Source organism: Manis javanica, chromosome 2 (genome assembly GCF_040802235.1).
Source record: "Manis javanica isolate MJ-LG chromosome 2, MJ_LKY, whole genome shotgun sequence".
In the NCBI taxonomy this organism is placed as follows: Eukaryota; Metazoa; Chordata; class Mammalia; order Pholidota; family Manidae; genus Manis; species Manis javanica.
The window spans coordinates 138122771-138150751 of NC_133157.1; the positions used below are offsets into that span (position 1 = coordinate 138122771).

General features: G+C 37.1%; 1 protein-coding gene across 1 annotated transcript; it reads left to right on the forward strand.

Moving 5' to 3' along the window:
• On the forward strand, positions 1–27919 carry PXDNL (peroxidasin like). The gene is given in 7 exon segments (XM_073220276.1): positions 1–290; positions 543–632; positions 10527–10579; positions 10582–10690; positions 13223–13315; positions 13317–13334; positions 27730–27919. Coding segments are annotated over 7 exon segments (843 nt in total).
• The last annotated feature ends 62 nt before the right edge of the window (positions 27920–27981 follow it).

Sequence of the window (27981 nt, forward strand, 5' to 3'; positions counted from 1 at the left end):
ATGGAGGGAGGGGGAGGAAGAGGAAGAGGAAGCCATGCGCAGCACAGCCTGGGAAATGCTCCTCTGCAATTCCACCCGGGGAATGGATTTGAACGGAAACACATAATGGGGACTGTGGTGTGGCGGACCTGGGGCGGCCAACAAGGTACAGTACCGACAGAGGGCGGCCATCCGCCGGATCCAGTTAATCATGGTTCTTCTGCAGGCTTCTGCAGTCACAATATTGTGCCATTCTTTTTGATGAATACATTGTCTATCTTGATTTCCTATGTGTTTAAAGATGTATTTTTGTAAAGTTCTCTTTAGCATTTGCAATCTCTAACTAAATAAAATGAAAAATTCAAAAGACCATGAATGGTAAGGTATCAGTATAGTGGTAGATACGTACATGTAAATCTTTAAAGCAAATGCTTCCATAAATGACACTCTGCTTTGTACTCACCCTTTCTCACTGAAATATTTTGAAAAATATATTTGGATTCACAATTAGTTTTAAAAACATTTGTACCCTGAACTCATCGTTACTGCATTGTGATTAAAAGTTATCTTTTATTTTTCATATTTTTGCATAACAACAAATTATCTAAAATACTGGTGGGGAGCTTTTCTCATCTGGAGTCATTAAAGAGACTGTATGTGAGTTTCAGTGCATAAACAGAAAAAACTTATGATTTTCTCCCAAATAAATAAATCCCAAACAATGATTTGCCTTTCTCTCCTTTTGCTGTGAAGGATCATTGCAATTCTAGAGTGTAAGGGAGAGAACGGTTTTGTTAACTGCAAAGTGATAGAGGACACAGATAGTCGACTGAGCTTTCATGTATTCCCTTAGAAGTGGCATTCAAAAGGAATATTGAAGATAGAAGCTATCCTCACTACTCAGTCATTTCCTTGCTGGTCAAATCTAAAGACTCCCAAGGCTTCCTTTTCCTTTAACTTTTTATTACAAAAAGAGATGTGAAAAGTTCTAAAGAAAGTCAAACTCCTCTGTCCAGGCTTCAGAAGTCCTCCCTTGTGGCAGAGATGGTTCCCAGCTCTTCCTACAGGAAACAAAGCAGAATAAAATCCCAACCCAATCTACCCAGCGTCTCTGGTTGCCTCATTTCTCCTTCTGTCCATGTGAATTCCTCCTTTACTCTGTCTCCCTATCCTGATCTATGTGTATGACTTCTGCAGAATCGATGCTTTCCGTTTTTGTTATTTCTTCCTTCAGTACACACAAACATAAATTCCTATTATCAGGTAAAAGATCCAGGGTCATGATTCCAGTGCTGGTCAGAGAGCAGCTAGTGGAAAAAGCACAGTGGTTGCTGCTGCCTTTCTGATGTCCAGGTCTGGAGCAATGGGGTATGTAGATTAAATAAAAATCAGAACATCGCGGGAAGTAAATTTGTGCTTAATTGCATTTAAAGGATCGTGAATAATCAAGGGGACAGTTCATCCCATCCTCATCCACTTTTTCAAGGTTGTGCCCCTACTTTCCTGGCAGTTCTCACGGCAGGCACGCCAGTGCTGCCTCTCCTTCCTCCTGGCTGTGCTCAAACCCACAAATGTGCCCTTCATATTTCTTTTTCTGCCAAAGTTTGCTTACTTGTCAGAACTGGTTGCACCACATCCAGTGGACTAATACAAACCTCCATTCTTGTTTGTGTGTTTATTTTTAATAGACTTTATTTTTTAGAGCTGTTTTAGGTTCACAGCAAATTTGAACAGAAACTACCAAGATATCTCATGGTCCCTCTGTCCCCCACATACACATCCTCCACCAAATGGTGCATTTATTGTACTTGATGAACTTGTATTGACATATATAATCACCCAAAGTCCACAGTTTACCTTAGGGTTCACTTAGGTACATTCTAAAAGTCTAGACAATTTATAATGACATGCATCCATCATTATAATATCAGATAGAATATCTTCCATGTCCTAAAGCTTTCCTCTGTGCTCCACATACTCATCCCTTCCTCCCCTAATTTCTGGCACTAATCTTTTTGCTGCCTCCATAGTTTTGCCTTTTCCAGAATATCTTATAGTTAGAATCCTTCAGTACTCAGCCTTTCCATATTAACTTCTTTCACTTAGCAATATGAATTTAAGCTTCTTCCTTGTTGTTTCGTAGCACGGCAGCTCAATTCATTATAGCATTGAATAGTATTCTACTGTCTGGATGTCACAGAGGCCGTTTCTCCTTTCACCTGCTGAATGGCATCTTGGTTCCTCCAAAATTTTGGCAGTACTGAATGAAGCTGCTGTAACCATCCTTGTGGGGGTCTCTCAGGGGACATAGGTTTCACCTACAGTGGATAAATATCAAGGAGCATGATTGCTGGGTGGTATGGAAAGAGTGGTTTAGTTTTGTAAAGAACTGCTCAACTCTTTTCCCAAGTGATCATGTCATTTTCAATCCCACCAGCAGTGAATGAGAATTCCCGTTGTTCCACATCCTCACCTGCCTTTGGTGTTATCAGTGCTCTGGATTTTGGCTATCCCAGTGGGTGTGTATCTCATTCTTTGAACCTTCTTATTTTTAAATTATATATGGGAAATAGAAAATGCCAAGACATTTTGTAGCAAGGTTATAGGATGCATTATTTGATAGGAGCATATATTGTGTTTTACTTTTTACTTGCCCTATTTTTCTTTTGGTGGATTTATTATATTCTTTATGGTTAGAGCCACTATCTTAATATATTTGCAGTTATAATTACTGTTAAGTCTTACTTCTCTACATAGATTATACCTGGGTATCATTCTTGGCTTTTAAGACTCTCAGAAAGTCCTGAAATGGTAAATCTCTTGTTTTTTTTCTATTCTCATTATACTTTCTTGTAAAAATTAAGTAGCAGTGTTTTTTTGTAGTTGTTATAACCTTTCACATTTAATTAAACAGCATTCACTGCATTGTTGGAGCACACACAGAGAAGTAAATACTAATAAAGAAGCAGAGAGGGACCCCACTTACAGTGATGGGCCAGTGTGTGCTTTTATAAACATGTACTGTATTTATCTCAAATGTTTTAAGACACCTTTAAGATGATTTTGTCAGTATAGTATACTGATGAAGTATCTATTTTCATAGATGGTAAATGACCCTTTACATTCATTGTAATCTGACAGACAGATGACTTGGGCAAACGTCTCCAGGGCTCTTGCGATCTTGACTGGTCTGAGAGGTGAGTGCTGGGAAGGAGCTATTCGAAATCCTCAGACTCACACCCATCCAGACTGTAACTTAGATAAGAGAACCAGAATACAGGAAAGCAGCTGGGGGCTAATAAATAAGCTACACCTACTACGGAATCAATTCCGTGTTCAGCAAGGCAGTCTTCACCAAAGGAGGAGTGCAGAGTCCCTAGGCGCTGGAAGCTTGACCCACCACTACGGTCTCTGCAGGACACCTGCATTGATTTCCCATTTGTACACATCACTTTTGACTCATGACAACTACACTCTTCACAAGCATATACCGGGAAAATTAATGAAATGCCTTTTCAAAAGTGTTTTAGGATCTTTAAGTGAAAAGGATGTGTGAGTACAAGTGACATATTACTCTATTTTCAAATAGAAAAGATTAATTTACCTGGTGTTTATTTCCCTTTGTAAGTGCCCATTGAGCAGTGAATAGGAACAAGTATTTTATGTTGTAATTCTGGACTGACTACTATCAAAGGGCAGTTGTCTTTTATTTACCTTAGCATAATATTTTATGTTAAAGCACTTTCAAAGTGGAGCAGAGTAAAATGTTAATTATTTTTTAGCTGAGTATACTAATATTTAGTGTGGTCTAATAAAGATTAAGATAACCTACTTTCCTATTGATTTACTCCATAGCTTTTTATTTTTCAAAATTCATGGCTCTAAATTATAGGCAATGTTTCAAATAACGCTTTTCCAGTACAAATTTGTAAACACTCTATTTATAAAGGGTCTCCAAACAGATTTTTACATAAAATATAGTTCCAGTATTACATTTTTTTCCAAACATAGAGGAATTTTTCAAGTGGCAAATAAAAAAATATATATATCCTATAGTTTCATTCATATTTTCTGTCTCACACATAGGATAAATACCTAACTGAAGTTTATAGTAATAAAAAGAAGAAATCAAACTCCTTGCTCATCTCTCACAGAAGCTACACAAACATGAAGATACAGAAGGAAAATGTGGATCACTGACCGATGTAGGGTAATATGTAAACAATAATGGCATCAGGGGAATGGAACGTTCCAGACTGTTGGAGCTGTTTGATGGCGATGTTTCCAAGAGATTTGTATTGACATCCTTGCTGGTGTTCAACTCTGAGAAAAGTCATGGTGATTCTGGAGTGAGAATTTACTCCTTGACATTTAAAATCTACATACGGCTTTTGATAAATTTAGAAGACATTAAACTCAAAACATAAATTATGTGTGAATTTTGCAACTTGTTAATGCTGAAATAGATCTCTATTATTATTATTATTATTATTTTGGTATTATTAATGTACAATTACATGAGCAACATTACCATTACTAGATCACCCCTATTATCAAGTCCCCACCACATACCCCATTACAGTCACTGTCCATCAGCGTAGTAAGATGCTATAGAATCACTACTTCTCTCCTCTGTGTTATACTGCCTTCCCTGTGACCACCCCTACATTATGTGTGCTAATAATAATGCACAATTTTCTCCCTTTCATAATACCCTCTTTTCTCCCTTATCCCTCCCTTCCCAAACATCCTCCCAAGTCCCTTGTCCTTTGGTAACTGTTAGTCCATTCTTCGGGTCTGTGAGTCTGCTGCTGCTTTGTTCCTTCAGTTTTTTCTTTTTTCTTATACCCCACAGATGAGTGAAATCATTTGATACTTGTCTTTCTCTGCATGGCTTATTTCACTGAGCATAATGTCCTCCAGCTCCTTCCATGTTGTTGCAAATGGTAGGATTTCTTTCCTTCTTATGGCTGAATAATATTCCATTGTGTATATGTACCACCTCTTCTTTATCCACTCATCTACTGATGGATACTTAAGTTGCTTCCATTTCTTGGCTATTGTAAATAGTGCTGTGATAAACATAGGGGTGAGTATGTCTTTTTGGAACTGGGCTCCTGCATTCTTAGGGTAAATTCCTAGGAGTGGAATTCCTGGGTCAAATGGTATTTCTATTTTGAGTTTTTTGAGGAACCTCCATACTGCTTTCCACAATGGTAGAACTAAATTACATTCCCACCAGCAGTGTATGAGGTTTCCCTTTTCTCCACATCCTTGCCAACATTTGTGGTTGTTTATCTTTTGGATGGTGGCAATCCTAACTGGTATATGAGGTGATATCTCATTGTGGTTTTAATTTGCATTTCTCTGAAGAATAGCGATGTGGAGCATTTTTTCATGTGCCTGTTGGCCATCTGAATTTCTTATTTGGAGAAGTGTCTGTTCAGCTCCTCTGTCCATTTTTTAATTGACTTATTTGCTTTTTGTTTGTTGAGGTGCGTGAGCTCTTTATGTAATTTGGAAGTCAACCCCTTATCAGATCAGTCATTTATGAATATATTCTCCCATACTGTAGGATGTCTTTTTGTTCTACTGATGGTGTCCTTTGCTGTACAGGAGCTTTTTAGTTTGGTATAGCCCCATTTGTTCATTTTTGCTTTTGTTTCCCTTGCCTGGAGAGATATGTTCATTAAGAAATTGCTCATGTTTATGTGCAAGAGATTTTTGCCTATGTTTTTTTCTAAGAGTTTTATGGTTTCATGACTTACATTCAGGTCTTTGATCCATTTTGAGGTTACTTTTGTGTATGGGGTTAGACAATAATCCAGTTTCATACTCTTGCATGTAGCTGTCCAGTTTTGCCAACACCAGCTGTTGAAGAGCCTGTCATTTCCCCATTGTATATCCATGGCTCCTTTATCATATATTAATTGACCATATATGCTTGGGTTTATATCTGGGCTCTCTATTCTGTTCCACTGGTCTATGGGTCTGTTCTTATGCCAGTACCAAATTATCTTGATTACTGTGGCTTTGTAGTACAGCTTGAAGTCAGGGAGCTTCATTCTTTCTTCTCAGGATTGCTTTGGCTATTCGTGGTCTTTTGTGGTCTAATATGAATTTTAGAATGATTTGCTCTAGTTCATTGAAGATTACTGTTGGTATTTTGATAGGCATCACATTGAATCTGTAGATTGCTTTAGGCAGGATGGACATTTTGACAATATTAATTCTTCCTATCCATGAGCATGGGATATGTTTTCATATATTGGTTTCTTCTTTAATTTATCTCATGAGTGTCTTGTAGTTTTCAGGGTATAGGTCTTTCACTTCCTAGGTTAGCTTTATTCTTAGGTATTTTATTCTTTTTGATGCAATTGTGAATGGAATTGTTTTCCTGATTTCTCTTTCTTCTAGTTCCTTTTTGATGTATAGGAATGCAACAGATTTCTGTGTATTAATTTTGTATCTGGCAACTTTGCTGAATTCGGATATCACATCTAGTAGTTTTGGAGTGGATTCTATAGAGTTTTTTATGTACAATATCATGTCATTTGCAAACAGTGACAGTTTGACTTCTTCCTTACCAATCTGGATGCCTTTTATTTCTTTGTATTGTCTGATTGCCATGGCTAGGACCTCTAGAACTATGTTGAATAAAAATGGGGAGAGTAGGCATCCTTGTCTTGTTACTGATCTTAAAGGAAAAGCTTTCAGCTTCTCAATGTTAAGCATTATATTGACTGTGGGTTTGTCATATATGGCCTTTATTATGTTGAGATACTTGCCCTCTATACCCATTTTGTTGAGAATTTTTATCATGAATGGATGTTGAATTTTGTCAAATGCTTTTTCAGCACCTATGGAGATGATCATGTGGTTTTTGTCCTTCTTTTTGTTGATATAGTGGATGATGTTGATGGATTTTCGAATGTTGTACCATCCTTGCATCCCTGGGATGAATCCAACTTGATCATGATGGATTATCTTCTTGATGTATTTTTGAATTCAGTTTGCTAATATTTTATTGAGTATTTTTGCATCTATGTTCATCAGGGATGTTGGTCTGTAATTTTCTTTTCTTTTGTGGTGCCTTTGCCTGGATTTGGTATTGAGTGATGTTAGCCTCATAGAATGTGTATGGGAGTATTCCCTCCTCTTCTACTTTTTGGAAAACTTTAAGTAGGATGGGTATTAGGTCTTCATGAAATGTTTGATAAAATTCAGCAGTGAAGCCGTCTGGTACAGGGATATTGTTTCTAGGTAGGTTTTTTATTACCAATTCAATTGCTTTGCTGGTAATTTGTCTGTTCAGATTTTCTGTTTCTTCCTTGTTCAGTCAGCCTTGGAAGGTTATGTTTTTCTAGAACATTGTCCATTTCTTCTATGTTATCCAGTTTGTTAACATAATTTTTCATAGTATACTCTCACAATTCTTTGTATTTCTGTGGTTTTGGTAGTGATTTTTCCTTTCTCATTTATGATTCTGTTTATGTGTGTACACTCTCTTTTTTTCTTGAAAAGTCTGGCTAGGGATTTACCTATTTTGTTTATTTTCTTGAAGAACAAGCTCCTGCATTCATTGATTGTTTCTATTTTATTCTTCTCAATTTTATTTATTTCTGCTTTAATCTTTATTATGTCCCTCTTTCTACTGACTTTGGGCCTCATTTGTTCTTCCTTTTCTAGTCTAATTTATTGTGAGCTTAGACTGTTCATTTGGGATTGTTCTTTCCTGAGGTAGGCCTGTATTGCAATATATTTCCCTCTTAGCATGGCCTTTGCTGTGTCCCACAGAGTTTTTGGTGTTGAATTATTGTTGTCACTTGTGTCTATATTTTGCTTGATCTCTGTTTTTATTTGGTCATTGATACATTGATTATTTAGGAGCATATTATCAAGTCTCCATGTGTTTGTGAGCCTTTTCATTTGCTTTGAGTAATTTATTTGTAGTTTCATACCTTTGTGATCTGAGAAACTGGTTGGTACAATTTCAATCTTTCTGAATTTACTCAGGTTCTTTTTGTGACCTCGTATATAATTTATTCCTGAAAATGTTCCATGTGCACTTGAGAAGAATGTGTATCCTGTTACTTTTGGATGGAGTGTTCTGTAGATGTCCGTTAGGTCCATTTGTTCTAATACATTGTTCAATGCCTCTGTCTCTTTATTTTCTGTCTGGTTTATCTGTCTTTGGAGTGAGTGGTGTGTTGAAGTCTTCCAAAATGAATGCATTGCATTCTATTTCCACCTTTAATTCTGTTAATATTTGTTTCACATATGTGGGTGCTCCTGTGTTGGGTGCATAGATATTTCTAACAGTTATATCCTCTTGGACTGACCCCTTTATCCTTATGTAATGTCCTTCTTTGTCTCTTCTTACTTTATTTGTTTTGAAGTCTGTCTTGTCTGACACAAGTACTGCAACTCCTGCTTTTTTCTCCCTATTAGTTCATGAAAATCTTTTTCCATCCCTTCACTTTCAGTCTTTGTATATCTTTGGGTTTGAAGTGAGTCTGTTGTAGGCAGCATATAAATGGGTCTTGTTTTTTTATCCATTCAGTGACTCTATGTCTTTTGATTGGTTCATTCAGATCATTTACATTTAGGGTGATTATTGATAGGTATGTACTTATTGCCATTGCAGGCTTTAGATTTGTGGTTACCAAAGGTTCAAGGGTAATTTTATTACTATATAACAGTCTAATTTAACTCACTTCATAAGCTATTTCAAACAGACCTAAAGAATCTTTTTTTTCCACCTTTTCCTTCTTCCTCCATTCTTTGTATGTTACTCTCTATCTCTCCCTTGGGTGACATATGAAATAGATCTGTTTTTAATCAAATAATGGATACAATAAGCCAGTCAGTGACAAAGACAGTCAAGGACATGGAAGCCAACAATACCTTCCTGAACAAATGTTGGCCAACTCCCATGTCTTAAGGTCACTCTGGACAAGGCTAGAAGCATTTCCTATATCAGCTCTGATTTTACTTTCTCAGGTTAGTGTGAAGTCTTGATGGCAGCATTAAGCAAATAAAATCTATGCCATTATGTAATGTTTTAATGAATGTAAGATTTTTAAAATTTAGGAACTTTATTTTGCTTAATATAGCTATTCTTTCAGTGTGATACAATTTAAGTTACAATATAATGTAATTTTATGACCTAGCACCTATAATATACCTTACAAAATCATTAGACAAGTTTTTTTTAAATTAATAAATATATATATAGCTTTCTGGAAGTATTCTAAATTCTAAATCTAAAGAACATGACTTTTGACTTTCAGAAAAAAGGTACTGTTCCAGTAAGTTGGTATTAATATGAACTTCTAAATTAAAACAGCCAGATAATTTTTTTATTTTATATGCAAATTTGTTCTTTAAATTCCTTTGTTTCCCAGATGTCATTAAAGGATGTTTAAAAAAGTTGTTAAAAACAGTAGCCTTTATTACTCTGCTTAAGTCATGCAAAGCATTACTTACTATGATAAAATTTAAACAACATAACCCTTGTCCCTATCATAAATATATTCATATTATCCTCTTATCACTAGAGTTCTCTTGTGTAGAGTATGACTTGATTACCGCTACAGACAGACTTGCAGATGCCACTTAGCTAGTGCCCGCCCCCCTTTCAACCTTTGTGATGAATTAAAGGGAAAATTTATCATCCTTGTGCCCTTCTCTATATATCTTTTGGAAAGAATGGAGACATATGGTATAGATCTCTCTGGCTATCTATCAATTTTATTTCATGAGAAAAAAATGCTAGGAAGGATAGTAAAATTTAGCACAGTGATTAACTTGCTCAGCTAGAGTAGGAAACACCACAAAATATGTAGAGGATCTTCCCATTGCACTTTGCAAGAGACATTCAAGATCACTGTCATTTCCAGTGATAGCTGGGCCTGTTAGCATAAAAATAAAAATAAAAAGTCCTATCTCTATCTGCTAGGGAAAATTGAGAGCCTGAGGAACACCTGACTTTCCATACTGATGTTGAGGAGGTTTATATGGGAAAAGACCAAGCCATTTGGGGCACTTGTGTGAATCATACACAGCACATTTATAAGCCTACACTGGGTAACAAAGCCTCCCCTCTTTCTTTTAGGTAATCTCTATGAAAAAATTTAAAAAATAAAACACTTCCAAACATAAATTCTCTATTCTTAACATGTAAATGAACTGCAACATTTTGGTATGTATAGTTTTAATTCTAAGTTTTCTTTAAAATGAATAAGTGTTCATGTTATCTTATAATGATTTGTTTATAATCAAATAATATAGAGCATATTAAGGAGAAACCACTTTTTGAGTCTCAAAGTGCTTTCCAGGCATATTGTTTGAATGGAAATGGAACTGTATCTGTTCTGTTCAAGATGTGTGACCAGGTAAACATTTGTTTTAATCTGTCAATAGGTAAATGTCAAAAATGTAACAGAGAAGGTCAATTACATGAAATTAAATATTTTAATTCAGAAGATCCAAAACAGAAACTAATAGTCACTTTTAACAGTTGTAATTCTTGCCTGTGTGCCCAGGTGTCCGGATTCCAATGCTCTAGTTTGTGACTGTGTTTTAATGTGGCTTGGGGAACTTTGCAAGGTTGTGCCCCAAATGAGGCTGTTGTTATGTGTGAACACCTGAGAAGACTCCAGGGATGCTTGATCGTTTCAGTAACAACAGAGGAACTCAACTGTGATAAGTGATTTTTGTCTGTGCATATAAAATGGAAATGTCTTTTGTTTGCCCTCTTCCCATAAAGGTTTATTATATGATGTTGCATTTGGAAGAGCATAACATCAGAAAATGTTTTTAAGGGATTTATTAAAAGATGGTCAATTTCCTTTTCATCATCTGCATTTTCATTTAAGGAAGTTTTATCATGATAAATTGGTAGAGCTGGGAGAGTTTTCCACCATTTAATCCAACTTCTGAATTTCAAAGAAGAAATAGAGAGAAAATTATTTTCCAGCAAGGTCACAGGACACTGTAAGCAGCATTAAATTCTCCACTTAATGCCTCAATGTGTTTTAATGCTAATAATCAATAATTTAAGTTTCTCAACTTTAGATTAATTGCTAATATTCATTGCTAATAAAAACTCAACAAATCCACTTATCATTTTTCTTTTTTACACATAAGATGTGGCAACAATGAAAACTTGTTATAATATATTCTTGTATATTTTAAATAATCAAAACTTTGGATTTAATAAGTACAGGTTCATGTTCTGAGAGCTTTAATAAAGGTATCAGGTTTTACTTAAAGAGCTGAGTGTGACTTCTTAGGGTATTATTTGATTCTCACTTCAAGCTTTTAATATAAATAAAAGAATACCTACCTATTTATCTATCTAATCTTTCTATTCCTATTTATAGCTTCAAATATAATTAAATGAATATAAATGCATGCATATATATGTTTTTGTATGTGTGCACACAGGTATGTGTGTGTGTGTGTGTGTGATAATTGGGCTCCTTGGAAATTTACTCAGATGAAAGCTTACAAAAACTGGAAGTTTGCATTCCATTGCCTCATACACTGAAGTTGATTTTTGCATTTCTCTAAACAGGTAATTTGGAAAATTATAATAACAGAATTCAATTCCATAGAGATTTCTAGGAAAAATGACTTGGTCTTTATTTCTGAATAAATCTCAAATTCTCCATACCTACCATCCTTACTACCAACTTCTAGTTGATGCTACAATGGAGTTTTGCCTGGGATACATTACATTTTAACTGATGTTTGAGCTTTCATTTTCATCCTTCTCCAATCTATTGTATTTGGGGAGATCTTTTAAGAATATATCTAATCATATCATTCTGCTCTAACCCTTTTATAGATCTCAGCATCTTAAATATAAGACAGAATCCTTCACAAGGCCAACACTTCCGGCAGGTTGCAGCCCCGGCTACTCTTTACAGCCTCATCCCTCTGCTCTTCCCTTTGCTCCTTGATGGTTAGCCACCATGATGTGCTTTCAGTTCCTAGAAGTTCTTCAGCTTTTTTTCTGACTCAAGGACTGTCGACCTGCTGTTTTCCTGCCTATAATATTATCCTTACACCCCTCCTTTTAATAGCTCTCTTCTTAAGTATTAACTGCTTGTAAAGGTTTAATTAAATTCCCTTTCCTACATACCTCCTTTCTACCACACACCCACCCACTGCATCAGGTCCCTTCTTAGATCCTAGCAAAACATTTTTAGTTATCGTCTTGGTGTTTATCAAAATTTGTTATTATACATTTTGAGTTTGCTTTATTTCATTTGCTCCAATAAATCTATAAGCCTGTGAGGACAGAGACTTGGTCTGTTTTCATCACTGCTCCACTGCCGGTGTTACTAGCAACATGCTGGACATGCTGGGCATGTTGAATTACTTTATAAAATAAATATATAAATGAATCAAGCCATTTTCTTAGGGAGGTAAAGCTAAGATGTTAATTATATGGATGTTTAATGAAAGGGGTAAGATTACTAGAGATCTACGTAATGTTCTCCAGACATATTAGGTATGGTTATTTGTTAATGATTGGAAATTTCAAATGATGCACTTATATAAGGAAGAGTTTTAGAAAAGTTTAAAGAGAATGATGTGAAATTTGCTATAGAAAAGTGATATTTCCTTTTGTACATTTTTCTCTATAATTTAAATTCAATCATCTTATCCAATTCATTAAAAACAATCATTCTACTTCCTTATTTAAATAATGAAAATGTTTCTGTGTTTTGCCAATCAATTATTATTTCAAAATGGGAGCACTCATTTACATTTATAAGTAACTTTGCTTAGCCAGGTTTTGAGGTGTAAACATAGGAATTCTTGTGAAAGTATATAAAGCAAGCAGTTGGATGACTAATGTCTAGGGGGAGCACCTGCAAAATTGCAAGCTCCATTTAAGTACTTGGTTTGAAATACTGACCCATAAAATCAAACTCCTTCCATAAGTAAAGTTGGATTGAACGACTAGAAATAAAAGCACAGAATATGGACTTAATTTGCTTCATTAGAGATTCCTTTATGCAATACATCTTTCAAACTTCTAAAGTTTAAGTTGAATATATCTCAGATGTCTAAACTGGTACAGGCATTACTGTGTAAAAATATGCAGTATAATGTGTAAAGTTTAATGTAAAAAGAAATTAATATAGCTTCTTCTCAAAAGTCTCTTAGATTGTTATATGATTTTGTATCTTTAAAAATATACTAGTAATTCTTTCGTTACAGAGAGTCTTCCAATTGCTTTTGAGCCCCAACGTGTGGAGGTAACATTGGGAAACACAGTCTATTTCACTTGAGGAGCAGAAGGAAACCCCAAACCTGACCATTTGGGTACATAGCAAGTAAGTGTTGGGCATGTGCTATAAATCTTTTCCAACTTCTGTAATTTGTCTTACTTCAGCTAGTTTATCTAGAGATGAAATTTCCAAAATTATCAGAATTTTTTTAGACACAAAAATGTCTTTTAACTCCCATCTTTTAACTTGCCTGAAGTATTTAGAGGACTTCTCCTTAAAATTGTGTATTTCTAGACACCAATGATAGTGCAATTGACTAAAAGAATTTTGTATTATGTCTAGAAGGAAATACTGGGATTAGTAACAAACTATTATGTTTTAAATCTAAATGTAACTAGATATAACCCCATATTAATTATTTTATGTTCAAACTGATAGTTCATATTTGGTGTTACAACTTTCATATAAGTAAAGGATTCTGTAAATGAATTGTCAATGAATGATATGTAAGATTATTTAAAATACTAATCATTTATTCTATTCACATTGCACTATTTTATAAAACACAGAACTGATGAGTCTAAAAGCCTATGAATGTATAATCAAGCAGTATAAGCTTTTTAAAAAATTAGAATAGAAGTCTAAAAAAGGAAAGGGGAAGTAATACAAAAGATACATAAAATGAACTATGTACTTGATACTATTCAGTGGTAGCACTTAGACAATTATTGTTAATTACATTGTTTTTAACCAACATGGTTTTCACCTATCTCTTCCGTTCTTGAACAAAATTTCATTGAATTTCTTCTGTCCATGTGTGTAATCACCTCTTAATTTTTATGCTTTTCTTCATAAAATATTCCAAGAGATAAAATAGTTTGTGTCCTTTCTGTAAATAATTTGGATTTGTAACTGTAGTCACAAAATCAGACATGTTTATAAAATGTATTTAGTATTACAAAAACTAATAAACTTAGATTAAAAATATCTTGGAAGGAAGGAAAGTATGAATACTATTAAATCTGGAATCTAGCCCAGGAGAAACTTTAACTGATAGAAGACTTAAATTTATTTTCATCTGGAGATTGTTCAAGAGTACTTGAAAAACTGAAATATCTGCTTGTAATGTCTTAAAATTGCTTGCTCTGTCTTCTTACAGTTTGAATTCAGTTATTATGTGTTCAAGGTTATAAATGCACTGACTAGTATTTATAAAGGAAGAGATGAAAGATCATATTGCCTAATAAAGTATGATACAATGTTTTTAAATACAGTGAGTAAAGGAGCTAAGATACATTTAAAAGGACACAAAGGAATTTAAAAAGGAGTAAAATGAAGGAAAGGTGAAGTATGGGTGGAAATGTCTGTTTAAATATAAAACATTTCATATAGAAATAAAACCACAGGATATGGACTTAATTTGCTTCATTAGAGATTCCTTTATGAATTACATCTTTCAAACTTCTAAAGTTTAAGTTGAATATATATCAGATGTCTAAACTGGTACAAGTATTACTGTGTAAAAATAATGCAGAATTTATGCCAAGAAATGTTTAACATCAAGTCTTAACTAACTGATTATTTGTTGTTGAGTATTTTTTAATAAAAAATAATATACTGTATACCAAAATTATAGAAACATATAGTACAGCAAATAATTTGAAACATCTATTTCACATAAACTGAGCTAAGAAAATAATACTGTCAGTTCTTTAGATGTCCCTTCCTTAACACTATCCTTTTCCCATCCCCTGTAGATAACCTGTATCCTGACTTTTGGGTTTTCAAAGGAGTGCATTATGAACTGATTAGACACAAGCAAATGTACAATTAGAGAATTAGATGATAGATTTATTGGAGTCAAGTAGATTTCAGAGCAGTTAAAAGACATGAAGACCACAGTGTGAAGGTCCTGGACATGTCCAGTAGAAGTTTAAGAAATAAAGGTCAGATATGTAGAGAGGGAGGCAATATTTGTAGTAGCAACAACTAAGATTTTTCCAGAAATGAAAAACAAATCATGAGATGTCAGATTAAGAATTATACTGACTCCTAAGAAGGACTTAAAAAGAAACTTTAAGTTTGCATAAAAAGAAACTTTAATATGCATAAAAATGCATCATTATCAGAAAATTGAAAGTCAGAGATGAACTCTTCCATTCCAAGATAATTTGCAGACTAATGTCAAATGCATAGCAATCACTCTGACCGTTAACTTTATCAGCCAGAAGGCAATGACCTAAATTTAGGGTGTTAAGTAGAAATGCATGGTTTCCTTCAGCCTTATATCACCTAAATTATCTGACAAGTAAAATATAGATGTTGTCAGACAAAGAATTGAGCCTAATTTAGGAATATTTGCTACAAGTACTACAAATAAATGTGCATCAGTAAGTAGGAAATTGGATCCATGGGGTGATATGTTATGCAAGAAGCAAAGGGGAAAATTAAGTATTTTTAAACATATTGATGAATATGAATAAAGAGATTGTTAAATAAAGGATTGATCAAGGTTAAATAAAGAGAAAAATAAAATGTTAGACAATAATAATAAAAACGTCAGAGAGAAGATATCATTAAATCATTTTCCCTGCCTCACTTTTGATATAGAAAGTGGTACTAACTTTTGATTTTGATAAGCCAAGAAACCTGTTAAAATTATGATAATATACTAGAAAAAGAAGAAGAGAATATAACTTTTGTATAGGAGAAGGGAAAGAGTGAACAGCCATGTGTCAATGTAATTTTGGGGATTCTTTAGGCTTCTTAAGCAGGAAAGTAAAATGATTACCAATATCTAGAAATAACAATCAAAAGTACATTTTTAATAATGATTTGACTAAATTCAAAGAGAAGGGGAAGTGTTCAGCAGGAGAAAGGATGGAAATTCATAAAGATTGGAGTCAGGAAAGAGGGTAGATCATGATTGTTGGAATAAAGGTTTTACCTACGAGAATAATAGAGAAAGATTGTAAAATAATTGGATAGGCTTATGACTTTGGCTTTTAATTTGTAATCTTTGAGTGTCACCAGATTATATTGAGCAAGATAGTGACATGATGAAAGGGATTTCTAAAACCAGTCATACTTTTCTTAACTTTAAGTTTGTCCATCACAGAAATTTTGGCCATTTAAAAAAATGGAAACTGTGGCAAATATTATTATAAGAGTTACAGTAGATTATAAGCAAGTTTTACAGTTATATTCTAATTTACAGTTTAAGATGCCTTCATATGTGGAAGGTAGTTTGAGTTTGTGGGCAAGGATGGTAACTTACTCATCTCCGCATGTGTAGCACCTGGCCACAGTCTAGTTCTCAGAACGTGTTTGTATGCTTGTTGCAATGAATTGCCTTTAATAAAGGTTATTGAAACTTTTCCATGAAGTCAAATAAGTCTGTTGGAGCACTTTCAAGGAAAAAAGCTAAGTCATGTCTACTTATGCAAACCTTCGTGTTCTTACATACCATTGCTACATGGTTTGCATCCAACTGACAATGTGAAAGGAATGTAGTGAACCATGACGACTTGCTTTGAAGTTATGTAGGAACATCACGATTCATGAGCAGACAGTTTCCAAGCACAATGAGAAAGATATGAACAAGGAGGGAAGAACCCAGGCAAAGGAAGGATACATTTAAATTTATGTGTGTGATGTACTACTGTCTATTTTTGGTCATTTTTTAATAGAGAGAGTGTTGGTGAATTCTGCTTCACTATCTAGCCATAAGACCGGCAACATGTACAAACTAGGTAACTTCTGATAGTTTTAAGTTCAGAGTTAGAATAAATTGTTTTGCCACATCTGCTTTATTTCTGTGTGTACTATGTGTGTATGTGTCTTTCTCCTCTATCCTTTTTGTCTGAATTCTCCATCACATGGTGGCTGAGACAAATGCTAGCTGGTTACTAGTCCGTCCTCCTATGAGATGCAACTTCCACAAAGGAAGGGACTGCGTCGGTCATATCAATGCTCCAAGCATCTGGCAAGGGACAGAGTACCAGTTTATTATAAAAGGATATAACTTAAAACACCAGAAGGAGGGCGGAGCCAAGATGGCGGCGTGAGTAGAGCAGTGGAAATCTCCTCCCAAAAACACATAGAGCTATGAAAATATAACAAAGAAAAATCTTCCTAAAATAGAGACCTCAGGACACAGGACAACATCCAGACCACATCCACACCTGCAAGAACCCAGCGCCTTGTGAAGGGGGTAAGATACAAGCCCCAGCCCGGCGGGACCCGAGCGCCCCTCCCCCCGGCTCCCTGCGGGTGGAGAGAAAACGGAGCGGTTTTTTTTTTTTTTTTTTTTTGGCGAGCGCTTTTTGGAAGCCTTAGAGGGACGGGCCCCCGTTGCTGTGGAGGCAGGGTGGCGGGACCGGTGAGGAGGTGCCTGGGAACGGCGCCGGAGGACAAAGAATATCCCGCGTTTCTCCCTGCGAGACCTGGGGGGCGGGTGCCTGAGACCGGTGCCTGAGGACGGAGGAGGTCGTGCGTTTTTCCCCTTTTTTTTTTTTTTTCTCTTTTTGGCGAGCGCTTTTTGGAAGCCTTGAAGGGACGGGGACCCCAGTGCTAGGGAGGCACGGTGGCGGGACTGGTGAGCGGGTGGCTGGGACCGGCGCCTGAGGACAAAGAATATCCCCCGTTTTTCCCTGCGGGACCGGTGGGCGGGTGCCTGAGACCGGCACTTGAGGACAGAGGAAATCGCGCATTTCTCCCCTTTTTTTTTCTCTTTTCTGCGAGTGCTTTTTGGAAGCCTAAAAGGGACAGGGACCCCGGTGCTAGGGAGGCAGGGCGGCGGGACTGGTGAGCGGGTGCCTGGGACCGGCACCTGAGGACAAAGAATATCCCGCATTTTTCCCTGTGGGACCGGTGGGTGGGTGCCTGAGACCAGCACCTGAGGACGGAGGAAATCGCGCGTTTTTCCCCTTTTTTTTTCCTCTCTTTTTGCCGAGTGCTTTTTGGAAGCCTTGAAGGGACAGGGACCCCGGTGCTAGGGAGGCAGGGCGGAGGGACTGGTGAGCGGGTGCGTGGGACCAGTGCCTGAGGACAAAGAATATTGAGCGTTCCTTCCCTGCGGGACCGCTGGGTGGGTGCTTTTTGGAAGCCTTGAAAGGACAGGGACCCTGGTGCTAGGGAGACAGGGCAGCAGGACCAGTGAGTGGGTGCCTGGGACCGGCACCTGAGGACAAAAAAAAAAAAAAAAAAATCGCTTGTTTTTTCCTTTTTTTTCCTTTTTTTTTTTTCTCTTTCTTTCTGTTCCCTCTCTCATTGTTGCTGCTGTTGTTTTGGTTTGGAGAGTGCTTTTTGGAAATCTTAAAGGGGCAGGACAGGTCACTTAGACCAGAAGCAGGGAATCTGGGGATCTCTGGGCACTCTAACCCCCTGGGCAGCAGGGAGCACAGAGGCCCCTTACGGAGATAAATAGTCTCCTGGCTGCTCCCCCTCCAACGGGGCTCCACCATTTTGGAGGAACAGCCCCAGCCAGGCCAAGCCCACAGCAACAGCGGAGATAAACCCCAAAGCAACTGGGCAGGAAGCAGAAGCCCTGTCTGCACACAGCTGCCCAGCACAAGCCACTAGAGGTCGCTATTCTCCCAGGAAAAGGCTACAAACCAACAAGAAGGGAAGCTCTTCCAGCGGTCACTTGTACCAGCTCTGCAAACTATCTCTATCACCATGAAAAGGCAAAACTACAGGCAGACAAAGATCACAGAGACAACACCTGAGAAGGAGACAGACCTAACTAGTCCTCCTGAAAAAGAATTCAAAATAAAAATCATGAACATGCTGACAGAGATGCAGAAAAAAATGCAAGAGCAATGGGATGAGATGCAGAGAAAAATGCAAGAGCAGTGGGATGAAGTCCGGAAGGAGATCACAGATGTCAGGAAAGAGATCACAGAAGTGAAACAATCCCTGGAAGGATTTATAAGCAGAATGGATAAGATGCAAGAGGCCATTGAAGGAATAGAAGCCAGAGAACAGGAACGTATAGAAGCTGACATAGAGAGAGATAAAAGGATCTCCAGGAATGAAACAACACTAAGAGAAATATGTGACCAATACAAAAGGAAAAACATTCGTATTATAGGGATACCAGAAGAGGAAGAAAGAGGAAAAGGGATAGAAAGTGTCTTTGAAGAAATAATTGCTGAAAACTTCCCCAAACTGGGGGAGGAAATAATCGAACAGACCATGGAATTATACAGAACCCCCAACAGAAAGGATCCAAGGAGGACAACACCAAGACACATAATAATTAAAATGGCAAGGATCAAGGACAAGGAAAGAGTTTTAAAGGCAGCTAGAGAGAAAAAGGTCACCTATAAAGGAAAACCAATCAGGCTAACATCAGACTTCTCAACAGAAACCCTACAGGCCAGAAGAGAATGGCATGATATACTTAATGCAATGAAACAGAAGGGCCTTGAACCAAGGATACTGTATCCAGCACGACTATCATTTAAATATGATGGTGGGATCAAACAATTCCCAGACAAGCAAAAGCTGAGGGAATTTGCTTCCCACAAACCACCTCTACAGGGCATCCTACAGGGACTGCTCTAGATGGGAGCACCCCTAAAAAGAGCACAGAACAAAACACACAACATATGAAGAATGGAGGAGGAGGAATAAGAAGGGAGAGAAGACTCTCCAGACAGTGTATATAACAGCTCAATAAGCGAGCTAAGTTAGGCAGTAAGATACTAAAGAAGCTAACCTTGAACCTTTGGTAACCACGAATCTAAAGCCTGCAATGGCAATAAGTACATATCTTTCAATAGTCACCCTAAATGTAAATGGACTTAATGCACCAATCAAAAGACATAGAGTAATAGAATGGATAAAAAAGCAAGACCCATCTATATGCTGCTTACAAGAAACTCACCTTAAACCCAAAGATAAGCATAGACTAAAAGTCAAGGGATGGAAAAACATATTTCAGGCAAACAACAGTGAGAAGAAAGCAGGGGTTGCAGTACTAATATCAGACAAAATAGACTTCAAAACAAAGAAAGTAACAAGAGATAAAGAAGGCCACTACATAATGATAAAGGGCTTAGTCCAACAAGAGGATATAACCATTCTAAATATATATGCACCCAATACAGGAGCACCAGCATATGTGAAGCAAATACTAACAGAACTAAAGAGGGAAATAGACTGCAATGCATTCATTGTAGGAGACTTCAACACACCACTCACCCCAAAGGATAGATCCACCGGGCAGAAAATAAGTAAAGACACACAGGCACTGAACAACACACTAGAACAGATGGACCTAATAGACATCTATAGAACTTTACATCCAAAAGCAACAGGATATACATTCTTCTCAAGTGCACATGGAACATTCTCCAGAATAGACCACATACTAGCTCACAAAAAGAGCCTCAGTAAATTCCACAATATTGAAATTCTACCAACCAATTTTTCAGACCACAAAGGTATGAAAGTAGAAATAAATTCTACAAAGAAAACAAAAAGGCTCACAAACACATGGAGGCTTAACAACATGCTACTAAATAATCAATGGATCAATGAACAAATCAAAATAGAGATCAAGGAATATATAGAAACAAATGACAACAACAACACTAAGCCCCAACTTCTGTGGGATGCAGCGAAAGCAGTCTTAAGAGGAAAGTATATAGCAATCCAGGCACACTTGAAGAAGGAAGAACAATCCCAAATGAATAGTCTAACATCACAATTATTAAAACTGGAAAAAGAAGAACAAATGAGGCCTAAAGTCAGCAGAAGGAGGGACATAATAAAGATCAGAGAAGAAATAAACAAAATTGAGAAGAATAAAACAATAGCAAAAATCAACGAAACCAAGAGCTGGTTCTTTGAGAAAATAAACAAAATAGATAAGCCTCTAGCCCAACTTATTAAGAGAAAAAGAGAGTCAACACAAATCAACATAATCAGAAATGAGAATGGAAAAATCACAACAGACTCCACAGAAATACAAAGAATTATTAAAGACTACTATGAAAACCTATATGCCAACAAGCTGGAAAACCTAGAAGAAATGGACAACTTCCTAGAAAAATACAACCTCCCAAGACTGACCAAGGAAGAAACACAAAAGTTAAACAAACCAATTACAAGCAAAGAAATTGAAACAGTAATCAAAAAACTACCCAAGAACAAAACCCCGGGGCCGGACGGATTTACCTCGGAATTTTATCAGACACACAGAGAAGACATAATACCCATTCTCTTTAAAGTGTTCCACAAAATAGAAGAAGAGGGAATACTCCCAAACTCATTCTATGAAGCCAACATCACCCTAATACCAAAACCAGGAAAAGACCCCACCAAAAAAGAAAATTACAGACCAATATCCCTGATGAATGTAGATGCAAAAATACTCAATAAAATATTAGCAAACAGAATTCAACAGTATATCAAAAGGATCATACACCATGACCAAGTGGGGTTCATCCCAGGGATGCAAGGATGGTACAACATTCGAAAATCCATCAACATCATCCACCACATCAACAAAAAGAAAGACAAAAACCACATGATCATCTCCATAGATGCTGAAAAAGCATTTGACAAAATTCAACATCCATTCATGATAAAAACTCTCAGCAAAATGGGAATAGAGGGCAAGTACCTCAACATAATAAAGGCCATATATGATAAACCCACAGCCAGCATTATACTGAACAGTGAGAAGCTGAAAGCATTTCCACTGAGATCGGGAACCAGACAGGGATGCCCACTCTCCCCACTGTTATTTAACATAGTACTGGAGGTCCTAGCCACGGCAATCAGACAAAACAAAGAAATACAAGGAATCCAGATTGGTAAAGAAGAAGTTAAACTGTCACTATTTGCAGATGATATGATACTGTACATAAAAAACCCTAAAGACTCCACTTCAAAACTACTAGAACTGATATCGGAATACAGCAAAGTTGCAGGATACAAAATTAACACACAGAAATCTGTAGCTTTCCTATACACTAACAACGAATCAATAGAAAGAGAAATCAGGAAAACAATTCCATTCACCATTGCATCAAAAAGAATAAAATACCTAGGAATAAACCTAACCAAGGAAGTGAAAGACTTATACTCTGAAAACTACAAGTCACTCTTAAGAGAAATTAAAGGGGACACTAATAAATGGAAACTCATCCCATGCTCATGGCTAGGAAGAATTAATATCGTCAAAATGGCCATCCTGCCGAAAGCAATATACAAATTTGATGCAATCCCTCTCAAATTACCAGCAACATTCTTCAATGAATTGGAACAAATAATTCAAAAATTCATATGGAAACACCAAAGACCCCGAATAGCCAAAGCAATCCTGAAAAAGAAGAATAAAGTAGGGGGGATCTCACTCCCCAACTTCAAGCTCTACTACAAAGCCATAGTAATCAAGACAATTTGGTACTGGCACAAGAACAGAGCCACAGACCAGTGGAACAGATTAGAGACCCCAGAAATTAACCCAAACATATATGGTCAATTAATATTTGATAAAGGAGCCATGGACATACAATGGCAAAATGACAGTCTCTTCAACAGATGGTGCTGGCAAAACTGGACAGCTACATGTAGGAGAATGAAACTGGACCATTGTCTAACCCCATATACAAAGGTAAACTCAAAATGGATCAAAGACCTGAATGTAAGTCACGAAACCATTAAACTCTTGGAAAAAAACATAGGCAAAAACCTCTTAGACATAAACATGAGTGATCTCTTCTTGAACATATCTCCCCGGGCAAGGAAAACAACAGCAAAAATGAGCAAGTGGGACTACATTAAGCTGAAAAGCTTCTGTACAGCGAAAGACACCATCAATAGAACAAAAAGGAACCCTACAGTATGGGAGAATATATTTGAAAATGACAGATCTGATAAAGGCTTGACGTCCAGAATATATAAAGAGCTCACACGCCTCAACAAACAAAAAACAAATAACCCAATTAAAAAATGGGCAGAGGAACTGAACAGACAGTTCTCCAAAAAAGAAATACAGATGGCCAAGAGACACATGAAAAGATGCTCCACATCGCTAATTATCAGAGAAATGCAAATTAAAACTACAATGAGGTATCACCTCACACCAGTAAGGATAGCTGCCATCCAAAAGACAAACAACAACAAATGTTGGCGAGGCTGTGGAGAAAGGGGAACCCTCCTACACTGCTGGTGGGAATGTAAATTAGTTCAACCATTGTGGAAAGCAGTATGGAGGTGCATCAAAATGCTCAAAACGGACCTACCATTTGACCCAGGAATTCCACTCCTAGGAATTTACCCTAAGAACGCAGCAATCAAGTTTGAGAAAGACAGATGCACTCCTATGTTTATCGCAGCACTATTTACAATAGCCAAGAATTGGAAGCAACCTAAATGTCCATCTGTAGATGAATGGATAAAGAAGATGTGGTACATATACACAATGGAATACTACTCAGCCATAAGAAGTGGAAAAATCCAACCATTTGCAGCAACATGGATGGAGCTGGAGAGTATTATGCTCAGTGAAATAAGCCAAGCGGAGAAAGAGAAATACCAAATGATTTCACTCATCTGAGGAGTATAGGAACAAAGGAAAAACTGAAGGAACAAAACAGCAGCAGAATTACAGAACCCAAAAATGGACTAACAGGTACCAAAGGGAAAGGAACTGGGGAGGATGGGTGGGCAGGGAGGGATAAGGGGGGGGAAGAAGAAGGGGGGTATTAAGATTAGCATGCATGGGGGGGAGGGAGAAAGGGGAGGGTGGGCTGCACAACACAGAGAGGACAAGTAGTGACTCTACCACATTTTGCTAAGCTGATGGACAGTAACCGTAATGTGGTTGTTAGGGGGGACCTGATATAGGGGAGAGCATAGTAAACATAGTATTCTTCAGGTAAGTGTAGATTAAAAATTTAAAAAAAAAAAGAAAGAAAGAAAGAAAAGGGGGATTACTCCTTAACAGGATAAAACTATTTGTAAATCAAAGATCAACGCATGCTTTAAATATCCTTAATGTTGATCACTTAAAGGGTGTCAGATGATCAGCTATGGAGGTACTCTTTTCTGATAATATTCCTTTCTCTTAATTAAAAAAAAAAAAAAAAAAAGCAGTTACTGTGTGCTGACCTCCAATGAGTTCTGCACAGTGGTATAGAGGGCATGTCAAAGTGTGGGCAAAGGGTCTGTTTGTTTCTACGCAGAAGATCAAGGCCTAGCTTGGATACCCAGAAAATGAACTAAGATACGATATGAGGAGGAGCTTCCGGCATCAGCACTCTCTGGAGGACTCGTGCCGGGGGATGATCATCAAAAAGCCTCCACAGGGATCCGGACGATGCTGCGGTTGTGGCTGCATCCAGCCCACCGTCTCCTGGACTTGCCATAAGAAGGAGGAGGGAGATGTCTAGGCTGGCATGTGCATACAGTGAGACAACGAATTTGACTGGATCTGTACTGTTGGAACTCAACCAGGAGTTGGGAGGGGTGCAAGTTGTAGCACCCCAAAATCTCATGACTATAGACTATCTATGGTTAAAAGAACATATGGGATGTGAACAGATCCCAGAAATGGGCTGCTTTAATTTGTCTGATGGTTCAAGTACAGTTGGAAAATATCCATCATATCATAGATAAATTTTCACAAATGCCTAGGGTGCCTAAATGGTTTTCTTGGCTTCACTGGAGATGGCTGGTAATTATAGATTTGCTTTGTTTATGTCACCGTATTCCTATTATGTTAATATGTGTGTGCAAATTAGTTAGTAGTTTAAAACCTATACATACTTAAGGTACTATACAAGAAGATATGTCAAAGAAATAATCAATCCTCCCAAGTTTCCTTCATATGCTACATCTATAGCTTTTCTTCTTCCTTCCTAATTACAAACCTTAAATAGAATTCGTGCCTCATATCGAATTTACCGAGTATCATAATTCCTCCAGGTGGTAAAGATACCTCGAGACAAGTGCTGGGCATAGAAGCCACAGGGCATAAATCTGCAAAGAAGTAAAAAGCTAACCTTTGCAAACAATATGGCTTCTCTCTCACTTACCAACTTTACATTTCCCTGTATGGCCCCGGAAGATGACTGGTTAGCCAGAGACGGGTAAGATTCCTCAAGGGAGGAACAACCTAAGACAGGCACAGTCGCAGGGGGGCCATCAGGTGAGAATTTGGGGATCAACAGAGGTGAGGCTCAGAACCTCACCCCCCCTGCTTTGAGAGAAATCTTCTGCATCCGTGGATGTCTTGCTGCCCTTGTCTAGCCTGGATTAATACTTAGTCCATAGGCACACACCTGATCATCTGATCATCTACATTTGCCTTCTTACAGCACTAAACTATGTTTTCTACCTTTATCTTGCATCTACCTACCACTTCAGCATTTTATTAAAAATAAAAATAATAATAATAATAAGAGAAAGGTGGGATCAACATATAAATCAAGTACAAAAATCAAATGAATATTCATATTTGACCTGATGGTTTATAGGTCATATTGCATGATCAAAACCGAAAGTTTCTGTGATGAATGCCCTTGTACTGTTCACCATGTAAGAATTTATTCACTCTGTAAGAATTCGTTCACCATGTAAGAACTTGTTCGTTATGCTTCAGAAGATTGGAGACTGACGAGAATTAGGCTTGAGATGGATTAATGATTGTACATTGAGCATTGACCCCCCTATACTGAATTTTATTGTTGTTAACAACCATTTGATCAATAAATATGAGAGATGCCCTCTCAAAAAAAAAAAAAAAAAAAAAAAAACACCAGAAGGAAGTGATACACAGGGTAGGCATTTGAGAAGGTGTGTGGAACATCCCCATGTTCTCTGAGTGAGACACTGTCCCAGAACCTCCATGTGTTCATGAAACTCTGAGGCTCCTAGAATAGATTTTTAAGGAAACTGAAGCATCTTCAGAAAAGATGCAATTCCATCATTACTGGCATGTTCATTTGCAAATAGTCTTGATTGGGTTCAGTGTTAGATGATTTTAGAATTGTGCTTAAAATCATTAAGGTGCTTAATATTAAATGAGCTTTTTGAATTCAGACACTTTAACAAACATGTTTTCTGATGTTCACTGCATGTAATTTACACTAGGAAAAGCTCTGGCAATTTATACTTACAGGAACCTCCAGTATCTAGTGTCTTTGTCTGCATCTTGCATTGCTTGGTCATTCAAAAGCAATGTTCTCCCTAAAGCTATTCACTTCAAAAATAACAACTTGAATTTCTCATTTGACTAATTCATACTTTTTCTTCTAATTAGGCTTTTCAGTGGGTGAAGAACAGAGTGCTTCTGTACTGTCTTCTCTCCTGCTCTACTCTAAAAATCAAAAGTGCAATATGGCCATTGTCTGTTTCTTTATCTTTTATGACAAAAATTGCTGAACAAGATGATTTCTCCATCATTTTACCATGTTTACATTTTTATATACATATGAAAATAGGCTAAGTTACTATTCTTCAGTATCTGCACATTTTTAAATTAGTAGACAAATGTTTATCTGGAATTCAGAGACTCTGTAAAGCAAATGAATTAAAGAAAGAAAGTGGATTCTTCAAACAGACTTTTTCCTCTATGAAGGATGTTATTGGTGGGTGACATACAGTAGGTATTTAATAAATGTTCGTTGAGTGATGAATGGTGGGGAGGGTAGATTTCCTTTCTACACCTAATACATTCACTAGTACTAAGCATGCTTGTGTGAACATCTGTATTCCTCTTCACACATGATCATTAAATATATTCCAAGGAGAAAAAAAGTCCTGGCCAGAAAAAAGCCCTGCAAAAATGTCCAACATATGCTGTGTGTCGGTAGGTTTGCATTTATTGCTAAAAACAACCCATGCCAGCACTCCCTCCCTCATGGTTATTGACGTAATGTGATGTCATATGTCCAAATGTTCTGGATGGAATTTGTCACTGCTTGTATTCTGAGGACTTTCCATTAAAAGTGACAGATGGCATTTTCCTAGTGTTTCTAAGATGGTCCAGGTCAGTCAAGAGGGCTTAACATTTAACAACTGGGCAAGTGGGGTGTACTTATTTAAGGTGAAGCCATATAATTACACTTGGCTTTGTGCAATATTGGTTTGAATGTATTTCTTTTACACTTTGAAAAAATACGAAAGTACAGTGAACAACTCACAGACAACAGGTAAAACTACCTCTGCTCTTTTTTCAAAATGGGAATTCAGAGGCGTAACTCTGCAGGAGTGTCCCTCAGATAGGAGAGATTGCCTTAGTGCCTAAATCATACTGCCCGGAAAGGCAGGGCATGGAGACCTCTTTCCCTTCTACCATGTCATGACTTGAAATCTGTGTTCAGGGTGTGGTTTCAGAAATGGGAAGGGACCAGTAGAATTTTTATTTAAAATAATTTGGACTGTGAAGAAAAAATTAACACATTGATATTCAAGTATTTTTTAGAGTTTTAAATATGGTTGGAATTAAATAATATGTATGTAAACCAAATGTTTCCAGCCATTCACTGGATTTGGGAGATAACATTCAACTTGATTTGTTTGATGGTGGAACACTCGTGATCGAAAACATGCACGAGTCAGACCAAGGTGCATATCAATGTGTGGTCTGAAACTCATCTGGGGAAGAAAAGACACCGAAGGCCAGGCCCAGATACTCCACTCCTCCAGGTAAAGCTCCTCCTTCCTGACTGAACTCAGTGTAAGCGCATCAGTTAGCCAGCAGGTATTCCCATTAGAACGACTTTCTAGA